Raw genomic sequence first — 16,573 nt, forward strand, 5'->3', positions numbered from 1 at the left:
TGAAAGTGCATTCTGCCTCCCCTCCTCCTATACAAAGTTGCCAGGGTGGTAGTAAGTCTCAGCACAGCACCGAGTTGGTCCTGGTACTCTTAGTTGAGCTCTCACATTTGTCACAGCAAATGATGACGATCCCATCTGCCAGGCATATGGAATTGGTGGTGCTCAGCAAATCTTTGTCCCAGTCTGGCCCCAGAGAATATTTTGAATTGTCTTGTAAGCCCTCTTTCCTCTCTTGTGCCCTCACTGCACTGTCTTCCAAGGCAGCTGTGGAACTGGCCTAGCTAATTAATGATGTCTGCCTTCATTCGCTAACTATACTGCGAGCCTCTGGAGGTGGGAACAAAGTGGCATTCTCCTCTCCTGGCCTTCAAAAAGGGGATTAGAGCACCCCCCTCATGTGGAGTATAATCTCTGGCTTGTTCTAGCAGCCTCACCTGCCATCACTAACAAGTCTATATGCATAGCTGCCAACGCCCAGAGGAGATGGGCAGAGAAGGCATATTTTGTACTGTTGATCTGATTACCCCAAACCTGAGCTTGTTAGACGTTATAGTCTGGACTATTGCTTCCTTTAAAAGATACTTTGAAGAAAGCTCAGGTCCCTGCCTTACTCTGACTAAGGACCACCCACTGTGTGTGTATGCTCTCCATGTGATGTTTTGAGACAGGCCTGGCCTTAAACCTGAAGCTCCTCGTCCAGGCTTTTACATGGTTTTTGAGGATCTGAACTCAGGTCCTCATTCTTGAGCAGTAAGTCCTTTTCCCACTGAACCATCTCACCATCCCCATAGTTACCACATTTAATGAGCTCCTGAGCTTAGCTACCTGTGTTTTTGTTTGCAGGTGATCCTAGTCTCATACAATTGGCTGTGGTCAGTTTCAGACATGTTGCTAAACCCATAGCAATAGTCTGGTCTTCCATTTACACTAGAGTTAGGAGTCAAAAGCTTGTCTTGCAGTCCTGGCTGCAACATCCAGGAAACATGGTTGACAGGATCGTGGAAGAAATTTTCCATTCTCACTGCTAGTGGTAAGGACACCTACAGGAGCCTCTTTGAGTGCAAAAGTATTGAAAGCTTGAGTAGTTAAAAGACAGACACATTTTATAATCCAGTGTTGAGTTTCTGCGATAGGTTTTGTTGTGTTTGGGGCTTTGTTTCCTGTACCAAAGTCTTAACAAGTATGGTGAGAAGGCCGGAGCCAAAGACAGCTCTGTCTCTGAGAGCCACAATGAAGAAAAGGACCTCTCAGCTCCTCGCTTGTTTGGTCTTGGATGTGAAAACACAGACACGGGGAATTATGCTGGAAGGGATTTCCTCCAAGAGAGCTCATGAAGTCTGTGGTTCATTATTCCATCATCTGCTTGCCTTTTTCAGGTCAGCCGTAACTTTGAGCTGGTTGGACGGGTTAACTTGGATCAGCTGGAACAGATGAAGGAAAAGATGGAGAGTTCCAGCAGCGATGATGAGGACAAGGACGATGAAATGAGCAGCAAGGCTGAAGACAGAGGTTAGTCTCACCCTGCTCTCTGAGTCCCAGATGGCACCCAGAACGTCCACAGTGAAACAGAAGGGAGGCAGGAGGCTGCTGTGGGGAGAACAGAAGGGATGATCCTTCTTGGTTAAGTAGCAGAACAGACTGGCTTAGGCACCATCAGAGGCCCTGTCTTTACAAACTATTACCAGCTATAGAAACTCCAAGGAAAACAGACATTTTCTTCCTAATTATAGATATATGTTTGCTAAGAAAAAAAAAATACGATTCCTAAGCAAGGAAAACTAGTCTCTAGGGAAGCTTCAGAATGAAAATAGGCAAAGAACAAGATGAGTGACACTTTAGGGCTATTGAATAAGGATGAACTTGGAATTGGACATTTTTTAAATGATTGCTGCTGGGGTCATAGTGAGAGGCTGCAGTGAACTTGGAGTCTCCACCGTGTCCTGCTGCAAGTTATTTTTCTCTTAACCCACTTAGGGTTCTGTCTCTCAAGACAGAGAGATACTGTCTCTCAAAAGGGAGAGACAGTATCCCATCCTCCCCTGTATTTGCAGAAAGCACCAGCAAAGGTTTTGTGGCAACTATTATTCTAACCCTAGTCACTCTGCCATATTATAAGAAGACTCCAAAATGTGCATAGTTGTATGTAGATAACATGCTTATGTGATCTAGGGTGTTGTCATTGTCTTCTGGTTAAATGTAGACTACTGTGGACATCCCCAGGCTGAGCATATAATAAATAGGTTGGCATGGGGGTGGAGGGCTGGAGAGAGTAGTAGGGCTCAGCAGCTAAGAGTGCTTGCTACTCTTGAAAGAATCTGAGTTCAGTTCCCAGCATCCATTTTAGGCAGCTCACAACCACTTGCACCTCTAGTTCCAGGGGCTCAGACTCCTTCTTCTGGCCTCTCCAGGTACCTGCTGTCTTGTGCTCACACCCACATGCATACTCGAAATTAAAAAGAAAGAATCTAAGTCAGGATGTGTCCTTGGGTTATTACAGACAGAGAAAAATTCATGCATAGGTAGAAAACTCGTCATAGCTACCACCATTGCAGTGAAGGGAAGAATGTGTTAGCAGCCATTACTAAGCATTGTTTCCTTAGTCTCATGTACCACTCGAGGTTCTGCAGTTACCCTGTTGGATATTGGCCCCCAGTCTACAGGACTTTGCTTTACACCTATGTGAGTTTGCCAGCTGTCAAATAATAGTGACGGTGACAATGATAATAATAGTGTCTGTCTCCTGAGGTGGTCAATATATAGATTTTTAACTTAAACACTTCAGATTTTGAACCTTGGTATTTTCTTTAGTTTTAGTTGACAAGTTAAAAAAAAATGTATGTTTACTCTCTTCAACTGCTTCCAGAGTCTCTTTTATTTGCCCTTCTGAATGAGAATTAAGCATCCTCCCTAGGGTCCTCCTTGTTATTTAGCTTCTTTAGGTCTGTGGGTTGTAGTATGGTTATCCTGTATTATACAGGTAATCTCTGCTTATCAGTGAATAGATACCATACATGTCTTTCTGATTCTGGATTAACTCACTCAGGATGATCTTTTCTAGTTCCATCCATTTGCCTGCAGATTTCATGATTTCCTTGTTTTTAATAGCTGAATAGTATTCCATTGTGGAAGTGTACCACAATTTCTGTATCCATTCTTCAGTTGAGGGACATCTAGTTGAAATTTGAATGTTTTCAAATTCTAGCTATTACGAATAAAGCTGCTATGAACATAATTGAGCAAATGTCCTTGTATGATGGAGCATCTTGCTGGCATATGCCAAGGAGTGGTACAGCTGGATCTTGAGGTAGCACTATTCCCAGTTGTCTGAGAAAGTGACAGATTGATTTCAGAGAGGTTGTACAAGTTTGTATTCCCACCAGCAATGGAGGAGGGTTGCCCTTTCGCTACATTCTCAACACCATATGCAATCACTTGAGTTTTTGATCTTAGCTATTCTGATTGGTATAAGATGGAATCCCAGGGTTGTTTTGATTTGGATTTCACTGATGACTAAGGACTGGACATTGAACATTTCTTTCAAGTGTTTCTCCACCATTCGCTATTCTCTGTTGAGAATTTTCTGTTTAGTTCTGTAGCCTATTTTTTAATTGGATTATTTAGTTTGTTGAAATTTAATTTTTCTTTTATTTTCTTTTCTTTCTTTCCTTCTTTCTTTCTTTTCTTTTCTTTTCTTTCTTTCCTTCTTTCCTTCCTTCCTTCTTTCTTTCTTTCTTTCTTTCTTTCTTTCTTTCTTTCTTTCTTTCTCTCTTTCTCTCTATCTCTTTCTTTTTCTTTCTTTCTTTCTACAGATCTTGCCTCTGGTTTATTTGTAAAAACAGCATAGGACACTGGTCATCTGTAAATAGTGGGTGGTGGGTGTGTCACACCAGTCCGTCTGTCTTCACATCAGTGGAAGCCTTTCCTATGGGGCCTTCACTTGGGCCTGGCTTTGGGAGCCTGAGCTGAAGCTGGAGCCTTGGTTGGCAGAGCCCACAACCCTTGGCCATGTAGCTTCGAATCTGCTTCCCAAGCTTGGGGTAAGCTGTGAAAGCCAGATGGCTGAGCTTGCAGTGGGGGGGCCCTTTGGCATCTTGGGCTTAATGGTCGCAGGCTCCACAAGGGCCTAGATGGCCTCTGCTGGAGCACTCATTGCCTTTGCTTTGTTTGCCTGCATCTTCTTCAGGTCTTTCTTGTTGTGCTTCTTGGAAAAGTATGTATTCCTCAAGAACTTGGAGTCCACCCCCTTAAGAGATTCATAACTTTGTGACCAGGGTTTCTTGATGCCATTTCTATGCCATTTCTGGTTGTGTGTGGTGTGTTGTGGTTCTTGGCCTTCACCTTGTTTGCACAGTATCCCACGGCTCCTTCATCGTCTGGGACTGGAAAAGTGAAATTTAATTTCTAAGCCTTATCTGATGTAGGGTGGTGAAGGTCTTTTCCCAGTCTGTTGTTTTGTTCTGATGACAGTGTCCTTTGCTTTACAGAAACTTTTCAGTTTCATGAGGTCCCATTTATTGATTATTGATCTTAGAGTCTGTGCTGTTGGTATTCTGTTCAGGAAGTTGTCTCCTATGTCAATGAGTTCAAGGCTCTTCCCCATTTTTCTTCTAACAGATTTAATGTGTCTGGTTTTATGATGATGTCTTTGATCCACTTGGATTTTAGTTTTGTGCAGGGTGAAAAATATGGATCTATTTTCATTTTTCTACATGTAGACATCCAGTTAGACCAGGACCATTTGTTGAAGATGCTGTCTTTTTTCCATTGTATGGCTTTGGCTCAGGATGGGTGCTTACCAAAGACGTCCTCTGAAAGACTCCATCCAGCAAAGAAGTTCTCAGATTCTGAGAACTTTGGGCAGACTGCAGGGACTCATAGAAAAGAGTTGGAGAATAGAAGGATCCAAAGGGGACAAGAGCTCCACAAGAAGACCAACAGAGCCAACAAATCTGGGTCCAGGGGGTCCTGTAGAGACTGATGCACCAACCAGAGACAGTGCATAGAGATAACTGAGATCCCCTGCTAAACAGGATGTAAAGCAAATAAATTATAAAAATAAATAAATAAATGCCTCTGTCATCTTCATAATGTTTGATTTTAACAAATGTATGATTCATAGGTATACACTGTAGAATGACTGAGTTGAGTTAGTTAACATGTTTTTTCCTTACATATGGATCTTGGGGAAGAAGAACCTAATCAACAGAGCAATTTTAAACTGCAATAGCATTATTGAGTATAGTCCCCATGCTACACAATTCATCTCCTAAACTCATTCTTCCTCTCTACCTGAAAGGTGGTGTCTTTTGACCAGTGTGTCTCCAGTTCCTATCCCTGGGCTTTGGACATGTCTATTCCACCATCTGCATCACTGGATTTGGCAGAGGTTTCACACAGAGTAGAATCATTTAGTTTGCGTTTGCCTTTATGCTTGGCCTATTTCCTTTTAATATGTTGTTACAAATGACAGGATTTCCTGTTTTAAAGTATAAGGGTATACCAGATGTATGGGCCATGTTTTTCTCCTGCCCTTCATGGGTAAATGGTCACTGAGCTGGCTTCTGTGTCTTTGCTGTTGTAGACAACACTGAAGATTGCTGTGGGACTTGCGTAGAGCCTTCCATAAGGGCTTCCCTAATTTGCTGCGAGTCTGCAGTGTTGTTATTGTCTTACCTTCACCAACACATGTTGTCTTTCCCTCTTTTATAATAGACACTCTAATTGCTATGGAGAAGTACTTAAGGTTTGAATTTACATTTCCCTCTTGTTCTTGACGTGGAGTGCCTTTATATAGCTAATGTCTGTCTACATATCTTCTGAGAAATGCTTATACAGAGCCTTTGTCTATTCTTAATTGGGGAAATTGTTCACTCAAGCATTGACTGAGTTATTGGAATTCTGCATGAAGCCGGGATGCTGACCCTGTGAAAGGTGTGTAGCCTACCGCTGTCTCCTCCTTTCTGTGAGTGGCCTTTTCATTCTAACGTTTCCCCAAAAGTACAGAAACTTTTCAGCTCCATTCAGCTCTCATTTGTCTGTTTTTGCTTTGGTCACTTGTGATTTGGGGGTCATATAAAAAAACTTTAAAAAAAATCATATTCAGACCAGTGTGGTGGAGATTTCCTCTTTGTTTTCTTCCGACACTTTCTATGGTTTTGGGACTTACATTTTGATCCCTCACTCATTTTGAGTTGATTGTTGTACTTGCTGGAAGATCAGGATCTAGTTTCTGCTTGGGATGCCAAATTGTCCTAGTAATTATTTACAGGATTGTCTTTTCATCGTTGTGTGATATTGAGAACTTTCTCAGAAGTCAACTAACTGAATGAATGTGTTTCTGGACTTTGTTTTGTGTCATTGATCCGTGCACCTGATTCTAGGCTAGTGTCGTGCTGTTTTGATGACCTTAGCTTTGTTTACATATCTTAAAGTCACAGAAGATAGTGCCTTGAACTTCTTATCCTATTCACTCTAGGTTGTGGCTCTCTGGGGTCTTTTGTGCATACCTTCATGTTATAAAAATGTAAATGAAGGCTAGAGATACAGCTCAGTGATAGAGTCCTTGCCTGTCTTGCGAGAGACCTTGAATTACAGCTCCATCACTACCAAAAACGCTGAATAAATGACTTGACATCCAAAACATGTACCTAATTTATTAAGGGTCCTGACAGACTTAAGACCTATCCAATAGAACCATTGGAGGCTGAATCGAAATCTTCTGGAGATCTCCAAAGCAGATCCCTTAAACCACATGTATCTCCAACCCTTTGAGTGGTAAAATGTTCTTTATCAAAGAGAAACTAGCCGTGAAATCTGTGGATCCATTGGCCCTGGGCTATATTCTAAGGCCACATGGCAGAATATCTAGGAGGCCTGAGCAGGTGTCTTTCCCAGGCCATTGTCTTCTGCAGTGTTTCTTGTCCCCAAACTCCCACGATGAGAACCAACAGATCTAGTTTGGCCCTTGCATCTCCAACCAACACAGATAGCAGAGGCTTAATGCCAAAGTGCGCTAATTTGTCAAAAGCTGCTTGCTGTGGCCAACCTGCAAGGCTGCAGGAAACAGCCTTACCTATGGGTTGACCAGGGGCTATGCTATCTTATGTTCAGCCATTTCCTGTAAGAGAAATGCTTGTGATCTCAGAAGTATGGCTTCTTTTCCCCTTTCCTTTTAAAACCTTACCACAAATATGTTCTTCACAACAAATTCTTAACATCTCTGCACAGTTTTGAATGTCCTCGGGGAGAGGGAAGGGAGAGGGTGGTTCTGAGTGAGGGTACAAAAGGCTCCTTTTTATTCCTGGTTCTCAGTGGCCCTGCTGCCCCTCTTTAGGAGATAAAAGGTTCCTTATTGGTTTTTATGACTTTTTTTTTCCATGTCTAAGGCTAAGTATATGCTATTTCTGAGGCCATCAGCATTCCAGAGTCCTCCATTTCCCGATGATGTTCCCCAAAACAAGTAACACAAGCTTAGGCCATGAGGAAACACGGAGTGTGACATGTGTGGGATAGAAAGCACAGCTCCCTGCTCATCCATCTCAGCCTCTCTCTTACTCAGTGGGCTCTCAGCCTCAGACTAGATGTAGCTAGATCGAACTCTGTGGTTTCTGATTCTCACTGGGAAGTGCTATGCCGGCATCCAGAGACCTAAACAAATGGAGACAAACTTCCTTGGACAGACAAGTTGGTATGGGGGACTGTCCTGAGTACCTTGGGAACTGTAAGCCAGAACTCTCTTCCCTGTCACCTGTCCTTGCAAGACCGGGCTCCCTTTGTCCCATCTCCTTTGAAACAGCCTAGAATCAATCTTCTACCATCTCAGTAGATTGCCAAGAAGACCAGGGCCAACAATAGCCTTGGGTGTTTTTGCCAGACATCCTGGCTTCTGGCAGAGGGCAGGAGGGGGAATTAGCTCAGCTCTCAAGCTGAGGGAGAGTGATTTGAGATGTAATAGATAGAATGGCCTCTTCTTTGAGGGCACATGCTAAGCATGTGCCCTGGGAGACAATAGATGACTGGTTTCATGTTTCCTGAGGTCAGAGGAGCAAGTACTAGCAACATTCTCCTTGTGAGTAATTTGGGCTTTCGTATAGATGCCTTCAGTTGGGGAGTTCAACGGCCTCTCTGCTACCCAGTTTCTCTCCAAACAAGAGAGCTAGGGAGAGTACTCCAAATAGACACACAGCAACACCATTCTGGGAAGCTCAGAGGGAGTTTCAGAGAGAAGCCACGCATGAAGAAATTGAAAGGAACCCAAGCAGAACGCTGCCCACCCTGCCCCCTCTCATTATGCAACTGGGAGGAGTCAGGAAGGCATTCTGTTGATTTCTTGCCCAAGATAATCCCTGCTAAGGAATTAATGCGCAGAGCAGATGGTGCTGTGTCATTTCCAGTGAAAAGAATCAAGGAAGATAGTCTGTGCAATTATTTTTAATGGCTTGTGTGGTGATCTTCTTAATTTGTGAGAAAATGTCTCATCTTTTGTGCAAACTGGCCCTGTTCACATAGCTTTCTGTGAGGGGGACGAAGGCAGTGCAGAGCTCCAGCTACTGTCCTAAAGATTTCATAAAGCGTGGGTGTTTCAACCAGGAGATGTCTTCCTGTGACATCTGAGCTGGGGGACGCACAGTGATCAGAGAAGAAAACGGTCAATTGCTCCACCTTTATTTTGCAGCATTCATCTGCTACTTATTACCCATATGAAGACCTGGCCCTCTGTGGGCTGATGAAAGACGTATAGCCCTAAGACTCAGGACAGCACACAGGCCTTGTCAGCCCTCATCTTTGAGCTTGCCAGGAGGTGTGGCTTAAAAACAATTAGCTAGCTGAGCCACATTTATCAGACCCCTATCAGGTATGCCAGCGTCACTGGAGCAAACAGAAAAGCTAGGTCAATATTTGATGTGTATACCAGACGGACCCATTCAAAAATGTCTCGGTATCCCCGCTTTAGTGAGCACCACTGGCTGAGGAATAAATACCGGGCATCTGGCCAGGTTCCATCAGTGGCTGGGGGCATGCTTGCTTTTTTATCATGATTATTATTACATGTGCTTATGTACTGTATGTGTGAGAGAGTGGCCCATGTGGAGGTTAGCGGACGACAGGCGGCGGAGTGGTGGTTTTCTTCTCCCACCATGTGGGTTCCAGGGGTGAAACCCAGCTCGTCAAGCCTGGTGACAAGTGGCATTAATCCACTGAGCCAGACATGCTTTCCCATAGGCTGATTTATTAACCCCACCTCACAGCTGTCCAGGGCCCCACTCACTGGAGGGTCTTCACAAGGCTCCTAACCTTCCTGCAGAAGTGTTCCACTTGTGAGTAAAAGTCCTGTGGTCTAGGCTGGCCAACCAGGTTGCGTGCTTCCTGTGGTCGCTTTTCTTCTTAGTGAGCAGATAATCCCGTTTTGGATAGACACTGGGTAGCTGCCAAGCTGTCAAGCCCTTACTCAGATCATGCAGAAGTGACAGGTTAATTAGAAAATAAACGTCATGGGGATCTTAGGGTAGGAAGTGTGCTTAAGGGAAACCCCGAGTCAGTCGGGAGTCTGGAGGTAGCCTACAGTTTAGCTTCCCAGGTAAGCCAGGAGGCCTTTCTGGTGAATGCTAACTGACCTCTGGGTTCCAGAAACACAAAGCTAACGCTGGTCCTTTCTTTCTATTTGCAGAGTTGATGAGATTTTCTGACAGAGGGGCTGGAGTGAACACTGAGAAACGATTTCCGTGTGAATTCTGTGGACGGGCGTTCTCACAGGGCTCTGAGTGGGAAAGACACGTGTTAAGACATGGCATGTAAGTAGGGTGCTGAGAGACCTTTGTCCCAAGAGAGGCAGTGGGAGGGAGGCCAGAATTCTAGAGACTATGTAGACTCCTTTCCATGCGCCACCCCTGTCACCTTACCAGGCATGAGGGTCGGGCAGTGGTGATTGAGGAAGCAGATTTCTCCTTCTCTGTTACTTTTCAAAATGGCCGCCCTGACACAAGTTAGGTGAAGGAAAGCCCCCAAAGTCAAGGGTCGCCTGTCCGTTTTGTTCGCGTTCATATCTCATTCCCTGAGAGAATGTGAATGTGCTTTTGGATGTCTGGCTTCTGTGTTTGCTCACTCCATGAATGGTCTCGAGCATGCCATGACTTACCTCAGAGACACAGCTAGCTCTATCCCGCTGGCCGCCCAGATAAATGAGAGCATCCTCTGACCTCTCACCTCCTTTCCACAAGGAGCCCTTAGTCTACCAGACACGGTGTTTTGTGTTAGACAATGCCGGCTAAATGTACAGACCTCTGAGAATATAACTAAGTTTCTCAAGGCATGGGTGCTGCCTGCAGGGTTTTTTGGTTTTTTGTTTGTTTGTTTGTTTGTTTTTTTGGATGATTTATTAACAGTCTTGACTAATAAATCTCCAATACCCAAGTTGCCTCTTTTGTCTTAGTCGTTATTGGCCAATATCTAAGCTTGTGAGTCCAGCTGATGAATTTGAGTGTATAACTCAGGGAAGGAGACAATATTAAAATGTGATATTAATTTGGAAACAAAACATGACATAATGAAAGTGCGGTACAACATTGGATATTTTCTTTCATTAGAAAGAAAAAGCTCTGTAGGACCTACACATAACAAATAGGAAATCTCTGGCAACTTAGCTATACACACATAGAATCGTTCACATGAAATTCTAGGATCAGAGAAGGGCAGATAGAAGAGCTGTATTTGCTTAGTTAGAAAAAACCTGTGAGGGACCAAGGAGGTCCCTGTTGTGAAATATAATGAAGCCGGGGGAGTGGTAATATATAACTTAGGCAGGAACATGCCAAGGTGTACCCCCGAGAGGTTACGCCACGCAACAGACATGGAACAAAGGTTTATTAGGTAAGGGCCTGGGAAAGGGGTAGAGGCAGAGGCGTGGACGTGTGGACAGGCAGATAGAGAGGAGCAGGGCCGTGAGGGCAGAGAGAGTGCTGGAGTGATGGGTGGTCCCTTTACATGGAGCTCGCCCGGGCACCCGCAGGGGCAGCTGGTGCCGGGGGCAACACGTGCCAACTTAAGCTGTTGTTAGGTCTCTGGGAGGCGGCTAGTGAAATTACCTGTGTGCTGACAGTCTCCTCGCTGACAAAATGCTTTAGGATTTCAGCCCCATGCCCAGAATGCAGGTTAAAAAATCTGGGCAGGGTGGTGAGTGTTTGCAATCCCAGCTCTGGGGAGGCGGAGACAGGAGGATCCCTTGTGCTTATGTCTCAAAAGAAACACACAGAAAAGATGATGATGCCTGAGGAATGAGCCCTGACTTTGGGACTGGCCTCCAGAACAGCATGCACACCACTCCCGAGCCTCCTGTCCCCACCTCTTAAGTGCTGGAATGAGAGACGTGTCAACACATCTGGCCAATAAACGTTTTTTTCTTGTTCTACTCTTCCAGGGCATTGCATGATACCAACCAAGTGAGCAGAGACGATGTCCATACAAAGGAGATGGTAGAGGATGGCATCCAGCTGCCCTCCATAGAGGCAAAGGAAGACGATGAGCCAATTGGGATAGACTTTTCCTTAAAGAGTGAAACAGTAGCCATCTGTGTAGTAGCTGCCGACAAATCTCTCCTGGAGAATGCAGAGGCCAAAAACGAATAAGAGTTTGGTGAAATTCTTATCAAACCTTACTTGAACCGTGATGAAAATGTGGGAGGGCCGGCGTGGGCTGAGAAGGGGGAGGGACAGAGGAGAAAAGACAGAACAAAGCTGCTTTTAGGACTGAACAATCTATTTTCAAAGCACTGGTACCTGTGTGAGTGAGTATGTAAATTAAAGTTATTTAAATGGTTGGAATATGTGGCTCCTTTCCCGTCACTACATCCTTCCTTCCGGATCTTCACCACGGAAGTTTTCATCTGCTGCGGTTTGGGAGCACGGCGGTCTCCGGGACCCTCTCGGACAGCGCGTGGAAACCGAAGCTCGCGGGCAGTGGAAGACTTCTCCTAGGGGAACAACTTCTTCGGGGCGCACAACTTTCGGTGCGTTTTTCTAGTTTTAATACCTTAAGCTTTTTCAAGACCTAACTGCAGCCGCTTTGGGAGAAAAAATAAATAAACCGAACAGAAAACAAACAAAAAAAAACTGCTTTGCATAAAACAGTCACCTGTTTCCTAGTACCTCAGACTTAACCAAGGGAATTCTCTGCATTTGTCTGTACTACCTGTCGCCCTTGTGGTTAAATGTAGAGAGAACTGCTGGACAGGATGGTGAATGGAGAAAAAAAAAGAGTTTTAAAGAAAGGAACACAAATTGTGCTTAAAATCCCCATGTGGGTTTTATTTCTTAAAATACTGTGATTTTTTTAATTATTTTAGTAAAAAACAAAACAAAAAAAAAAGAAACAGACTTTAATTACTAGATAACTGTGTGTGAATTGTCACCCTGTATTCCAGGTAAGCTGTTTATTAGTGTTCAGCTATAATTTAGAATTTGGTAGGTTCATGTGAACTAATTTTATGGTGATTGTGGGATTTTGTTGGCCACATCTTTATTTTCCCTCAATTTGAGTGTTACAAACACGGCACAAATTCAGTTCTTCTTTTTTTCATATGAGTTGTTCTTTGTGTGTTTATTGTTTTAATTTGAGGTCAAGGGAGCGCTAAAGGGTTTTCGTGTGTGTGTGTGTGTGTGTGTGTGTGTGTGTGTGTGTGAGAATAGGAATTTTTATAACCTTAAACATGGAAATAACAAAGAGGTTAACTTCCTTTCTAAAATGTTTTGGTTTTGGTTTCTTTTTAATTTAACTAAAGAACCGAACTCTTGCAGAGCTATGCAGCCATGGGCCAGACAAAGAGGTCCTCTCACTCTTTCGCTTCTTCTCAAACGAACACATCACTGTCTCACACCAACAGTTTCTGTTACATTGGGCTGACTTTCGTGTGTGATTTGAACTCTGTGTTTTGTTTGCTTTGTGTATTGTGAGGCTTTCTCATTTCTTTTGGGAGCCATCCTTTTCATGAACATGGACAAGAGATGGCGTATCCTACAGAGAGCCTGGACAAGTGCTTTTTTTTCTTCCTTTCTTTCTGCGTTTTTCTTGTTTTGTTTTGTCAAGAGCAGTTCAGACTAAATGCAAGTCTACATTGATAGTATGTTCTGATTGTGAACAAGGGGTTTTGTTCCAAAAAGTAGAAAAGACCTTTCTTGACGCTTAGGTTTAGAAATGTGTGTGCGTGCGCGTGCGTGTGCGCGCGCGTGTGCGCGCAGGTACACACGTACATGTGCTGGTGTTTGGATGTGTGTGTGTGAACGAATGTAAGTTTTCATGTTTCTTCTTTTTGTTCTGTTTTCGTTTCTGTTTTAACTTGGAAGGGTTGATGGGGTGGGGGCGGGGCGAGAAGGGAAGAGGGATAACTGGATGGCAGTGTCCCACTCAGCTTCAGATAAGATCCACGGAAAGATGTTGCATTTGTGAAGTATTTACTTGAAAAGCATGTTCTTGTTTTTTGCTTTGTTTTGTTTTTAAATTTTTTAGCTATTAAGAAATTTTATTTGTAGGATGTTTAATTTAATTTTTTTTTTTTAGGGATGGGGGGGCCATCATATGGAAACCAGAAAAGAGGGAAAGTGTGAAATATCTAGACAAACATTCTTTTGTGTCCTTATTTGTTTTGGATTGGCCTCATTTCAAGTGTACTAAACAGTTTCATACCTGGATTGGATGTTTGTGATGGTTACCAAAAACAAACAGATAAAACGACAAAAGAAAAAAAGGAAAAAAAAAAGAGAAAATAATTGTGACATGCTTTTTATCACTACTTTATTTTTCAAATAACATGTAAATATTGTAATCCATTGGATTTTGTTTTGCTAACCTGTTAATAAAAATATGGGACCATTATCCTTTTAACAAGGCTAGAATGTCATTTTTTTTTTTCTTTTTCAAACATATACCTGATATTTTGTGGCCACACGTTTTGGATGCATTCTGTTTCTGCTGACTGTAATGACATAGAATTTACAACATTTTTTGTTGTTGTTTAATTTATACAGAGGACATTTTTTTCCAGAGCTTGAGAGAAGAAAATAAATAGCAAAATGATAACCTATTGACTCCAATAATCAGTGTTTCCTGAAACTTGATGAAAGATAGGGGATCCTGACTCCTGGAAGCCAAGGGTTTAAACACAAAAAATAAAAAAAAATAATAAAATAAAATAAAAACCACAAGTAGGTTATTCAAGTTGTTTGCAACATACATTTTGTAATGAAATGTGAGAAATTAATAAAGAATTTTTTTCACATGTGTCTATGTGCATCTGTTGTAAGTCATTTATGGGTTTAATTACAGACAGGAAGGCTGGCAGTGACAAGACCAGTTTTTAATCTGTGCACTCATCTATACAGATGGAGAAAACAGGTAAAATTAAGGTGAGATACGAGCTGGAGTTGTAAAACATGAACATTCCTGCATCAGGCTATGCATCAACAATATAAATTTGTTGGAGGGATTATTTCTCACCAAAAATAGGAATCAGTTGGTTGTGGTGGTTCAGGATCGAAATCCCGGCGTTTGAGAGGCTGATACAGGAGAATTAAACAACAAAAAAAAAGGGGTGGGTCAGAGTTAAGCTTCAGGAGCAAATGCCAATACTAAACATCATCCAGGAACCATGAGCCAAAGACAGTCCCAGCCCCTGGAGAATCCTGGTTGTCATCTTTACATCATAAAACCCCGTACTCAAGCTATCTTACTGTGTATCAGGCACAATTATCACCATTCATTTAATGACCTTTGAGCCACCCTGTTAAAAGTCAAAGGAGGAATCAGTCATGCCAATGCCTGGGTTTGCCTCCCCCTTCCTTAATCCCTTGAATGCCCTTTGTCAATGGAAAGATGTCCAACATTGACAAGGCTGTGTGTGTGTGTGTGTGTCTCGGAAACAAAATCAGATAAGTAAGGATGCAAAGGAATGGTAGCTGTGACTTAACAAAAATACATTTTGTGATGCTGTGTAGACTCCACCAGCTGCCTGGGTCTGAACTTGCTCAGTAGGCAAAGCAAAACAAGGACAAGTCCCTAAGAATCATATTCTTTTCATCAGCCTCTCAGGAGATCTCAGGCTTTCGTAGGACTTAGTTTCTTGTTTTCATCAAAGGGTAATTCAGTGGGCTTACCCGTTAAAAAGCTGCTGTTCTCCAATGGCTTCCATCAGTAGTTACTCATGCTTCCACTTTGCTTAAGGTAGAAGAAATACAATTTGTAGATGTCTTGATCATGGTAGGGGCTACAAAGCAGAGTCTGACCCCTCTGTCTTAGCACCGTCTGATTCAGTTCTGTGGAGATGTCTTCCTCTTGTGACTCTGTATCCTAAGCTTTTCCATCTGATAATATGAGGGTATGCTCCTCCCGGCACATAAACACCAGGCTCACAGCAGAGAGCTCAAAGGCAGTCTGCCCACTGGAAAGCCTTGCCCAGATAATAGCACATGCGCTCTTTGGCTAGACCTGGTCACAGCTCTGACTATCCACACGAGGGGCTGGAAAGTGTTTGGTCTAGACTACCAAGGAGTTCAGAAAGAATGTGAGCTATGAGCTTCTACCACCATGAAAAACAGAACAGCAGGGAACATGGAAACCTTGTGTTCTTCAAAACACCAGACGCTGGTCCCATCAGCCAAGTGCTTATGCAACATTTCTTAGCAGGTGGTTGGTGCTAGCCCCTGGATAACAAACAGACTGACATGTCTCAAATCGTTTGACAGCTTACAAATGAGGCTGGAAATGTGAGGTTTGGAAGGGGAACTTCCATCAAAGGTGCTGGCTTCTGCTGGAGCCTTCATATTAGGAAGCTTGGGCCCCTGTGTTGATGAAGCCAGCCCTCTACACACTGATGTTGAGACTGAATGTTTTTTCTGTCCCGTCTAAGGGAGTGCCTTTGATTTAGGAAGGCATATGGTGGATTTGGATACTCACATCTATTAGGTGAGCCTTCAGTCTTATGCCTAAGCAAATGGGGCTGTAGGATAGGTCCCCCACCTTTTTCATTTGGCCCACCGTCAGACTATCACTCTTAGGAATCAAAGTACCTCCTGCTTTATACAAATGAGCTCGAAAAAAAAAATGGGACTTTAAGCACTGGTAAAATCTTAAGTCTTTTTTTAGCCACATGTTGTGATTTGAATGTTTAACCCCAGCACTCAAAAGACAGAGGCAGGTGGATCTCAAGTTCAGGCCTTCAAGTTCCAGGCTGGTCGGGGATATGTAGTAACATCTTGTCAATAAATAAATAAAAAGTGACTTCATCATTATAAAAAAAAATAGGCAGAGGAGTGTATTAAAGTCACTTCAGTACCTCCCACATTCATTTCCTAGGATGTTTTCTAGCCCATTCATTGCTTTCTCTCTGTCCATGGTTCTAATAAGATGAATAGTTTTGTAATTGTAACATTCTTTTCACCTCATGGTGTAAGTATTTTCTGTGTTTCTATGCAGTCATCTCATTAGAAACTTTTCCAAGCGTCCTAGCATACTGGATGATAGAAATGCATAAGTAAATCTGTACACCGTTCCTAGGTGTTATTGAACACTCAAGCTTAATGGTTTTTAC

The 16,573-nt window shown here is 43.1% G+C and overlaps 1 protein-coding gene across 4 annotated transcripts in view; it reads left to right on the forward strand.

The window, feature by feature from the left end:
• Window positions 1–14,272, forward strand: part of Znf462 (zinc finger protein 462) — a 142,523-nt gene extending 128,251 nt beyond the window's left edge. For all 4 annotated transcript variants that reach the window (XM_060379931.1, XM_021644123.2, XM_060379932.1 and 1 more), the window contains exons 11-13: window positions 1,377–1,509; window positions 9,668–9,791; window positions 11,414–14,272. In XM_060379931.1, the coding sequence (XP_060235914.1) occupies window positions 1,377–1,509; window positions 9,668–9,791; window positions 11,414–11,621 (465 nt within the window). In that variant the 3' untranslated portion in view covers window positions 11,622–14,272. The remainder of the gene's footprint in view (window positions 1–1,376; window positions 1,510–9,667; window positions 9,792–11,413) is intronic.
• Window positions 14,273–16,573: the final 2,301 nt, after the last annotated feature.

Source organism: Meriones unguiculatus, chromosome 3 (genome assembly GCF_030254825.1).
Source record: "Meriones unguiculatus strain TT.TT164.6M chromosome 3, Bangor_MerUng_6.1, whole genome shotgun sequence".
Lineage (NCBI taxonomy): Eukaryota > Metazoa > Chordata > Mammalia > Rodentia > Muridae > Meriones > Meriones unguiculatus.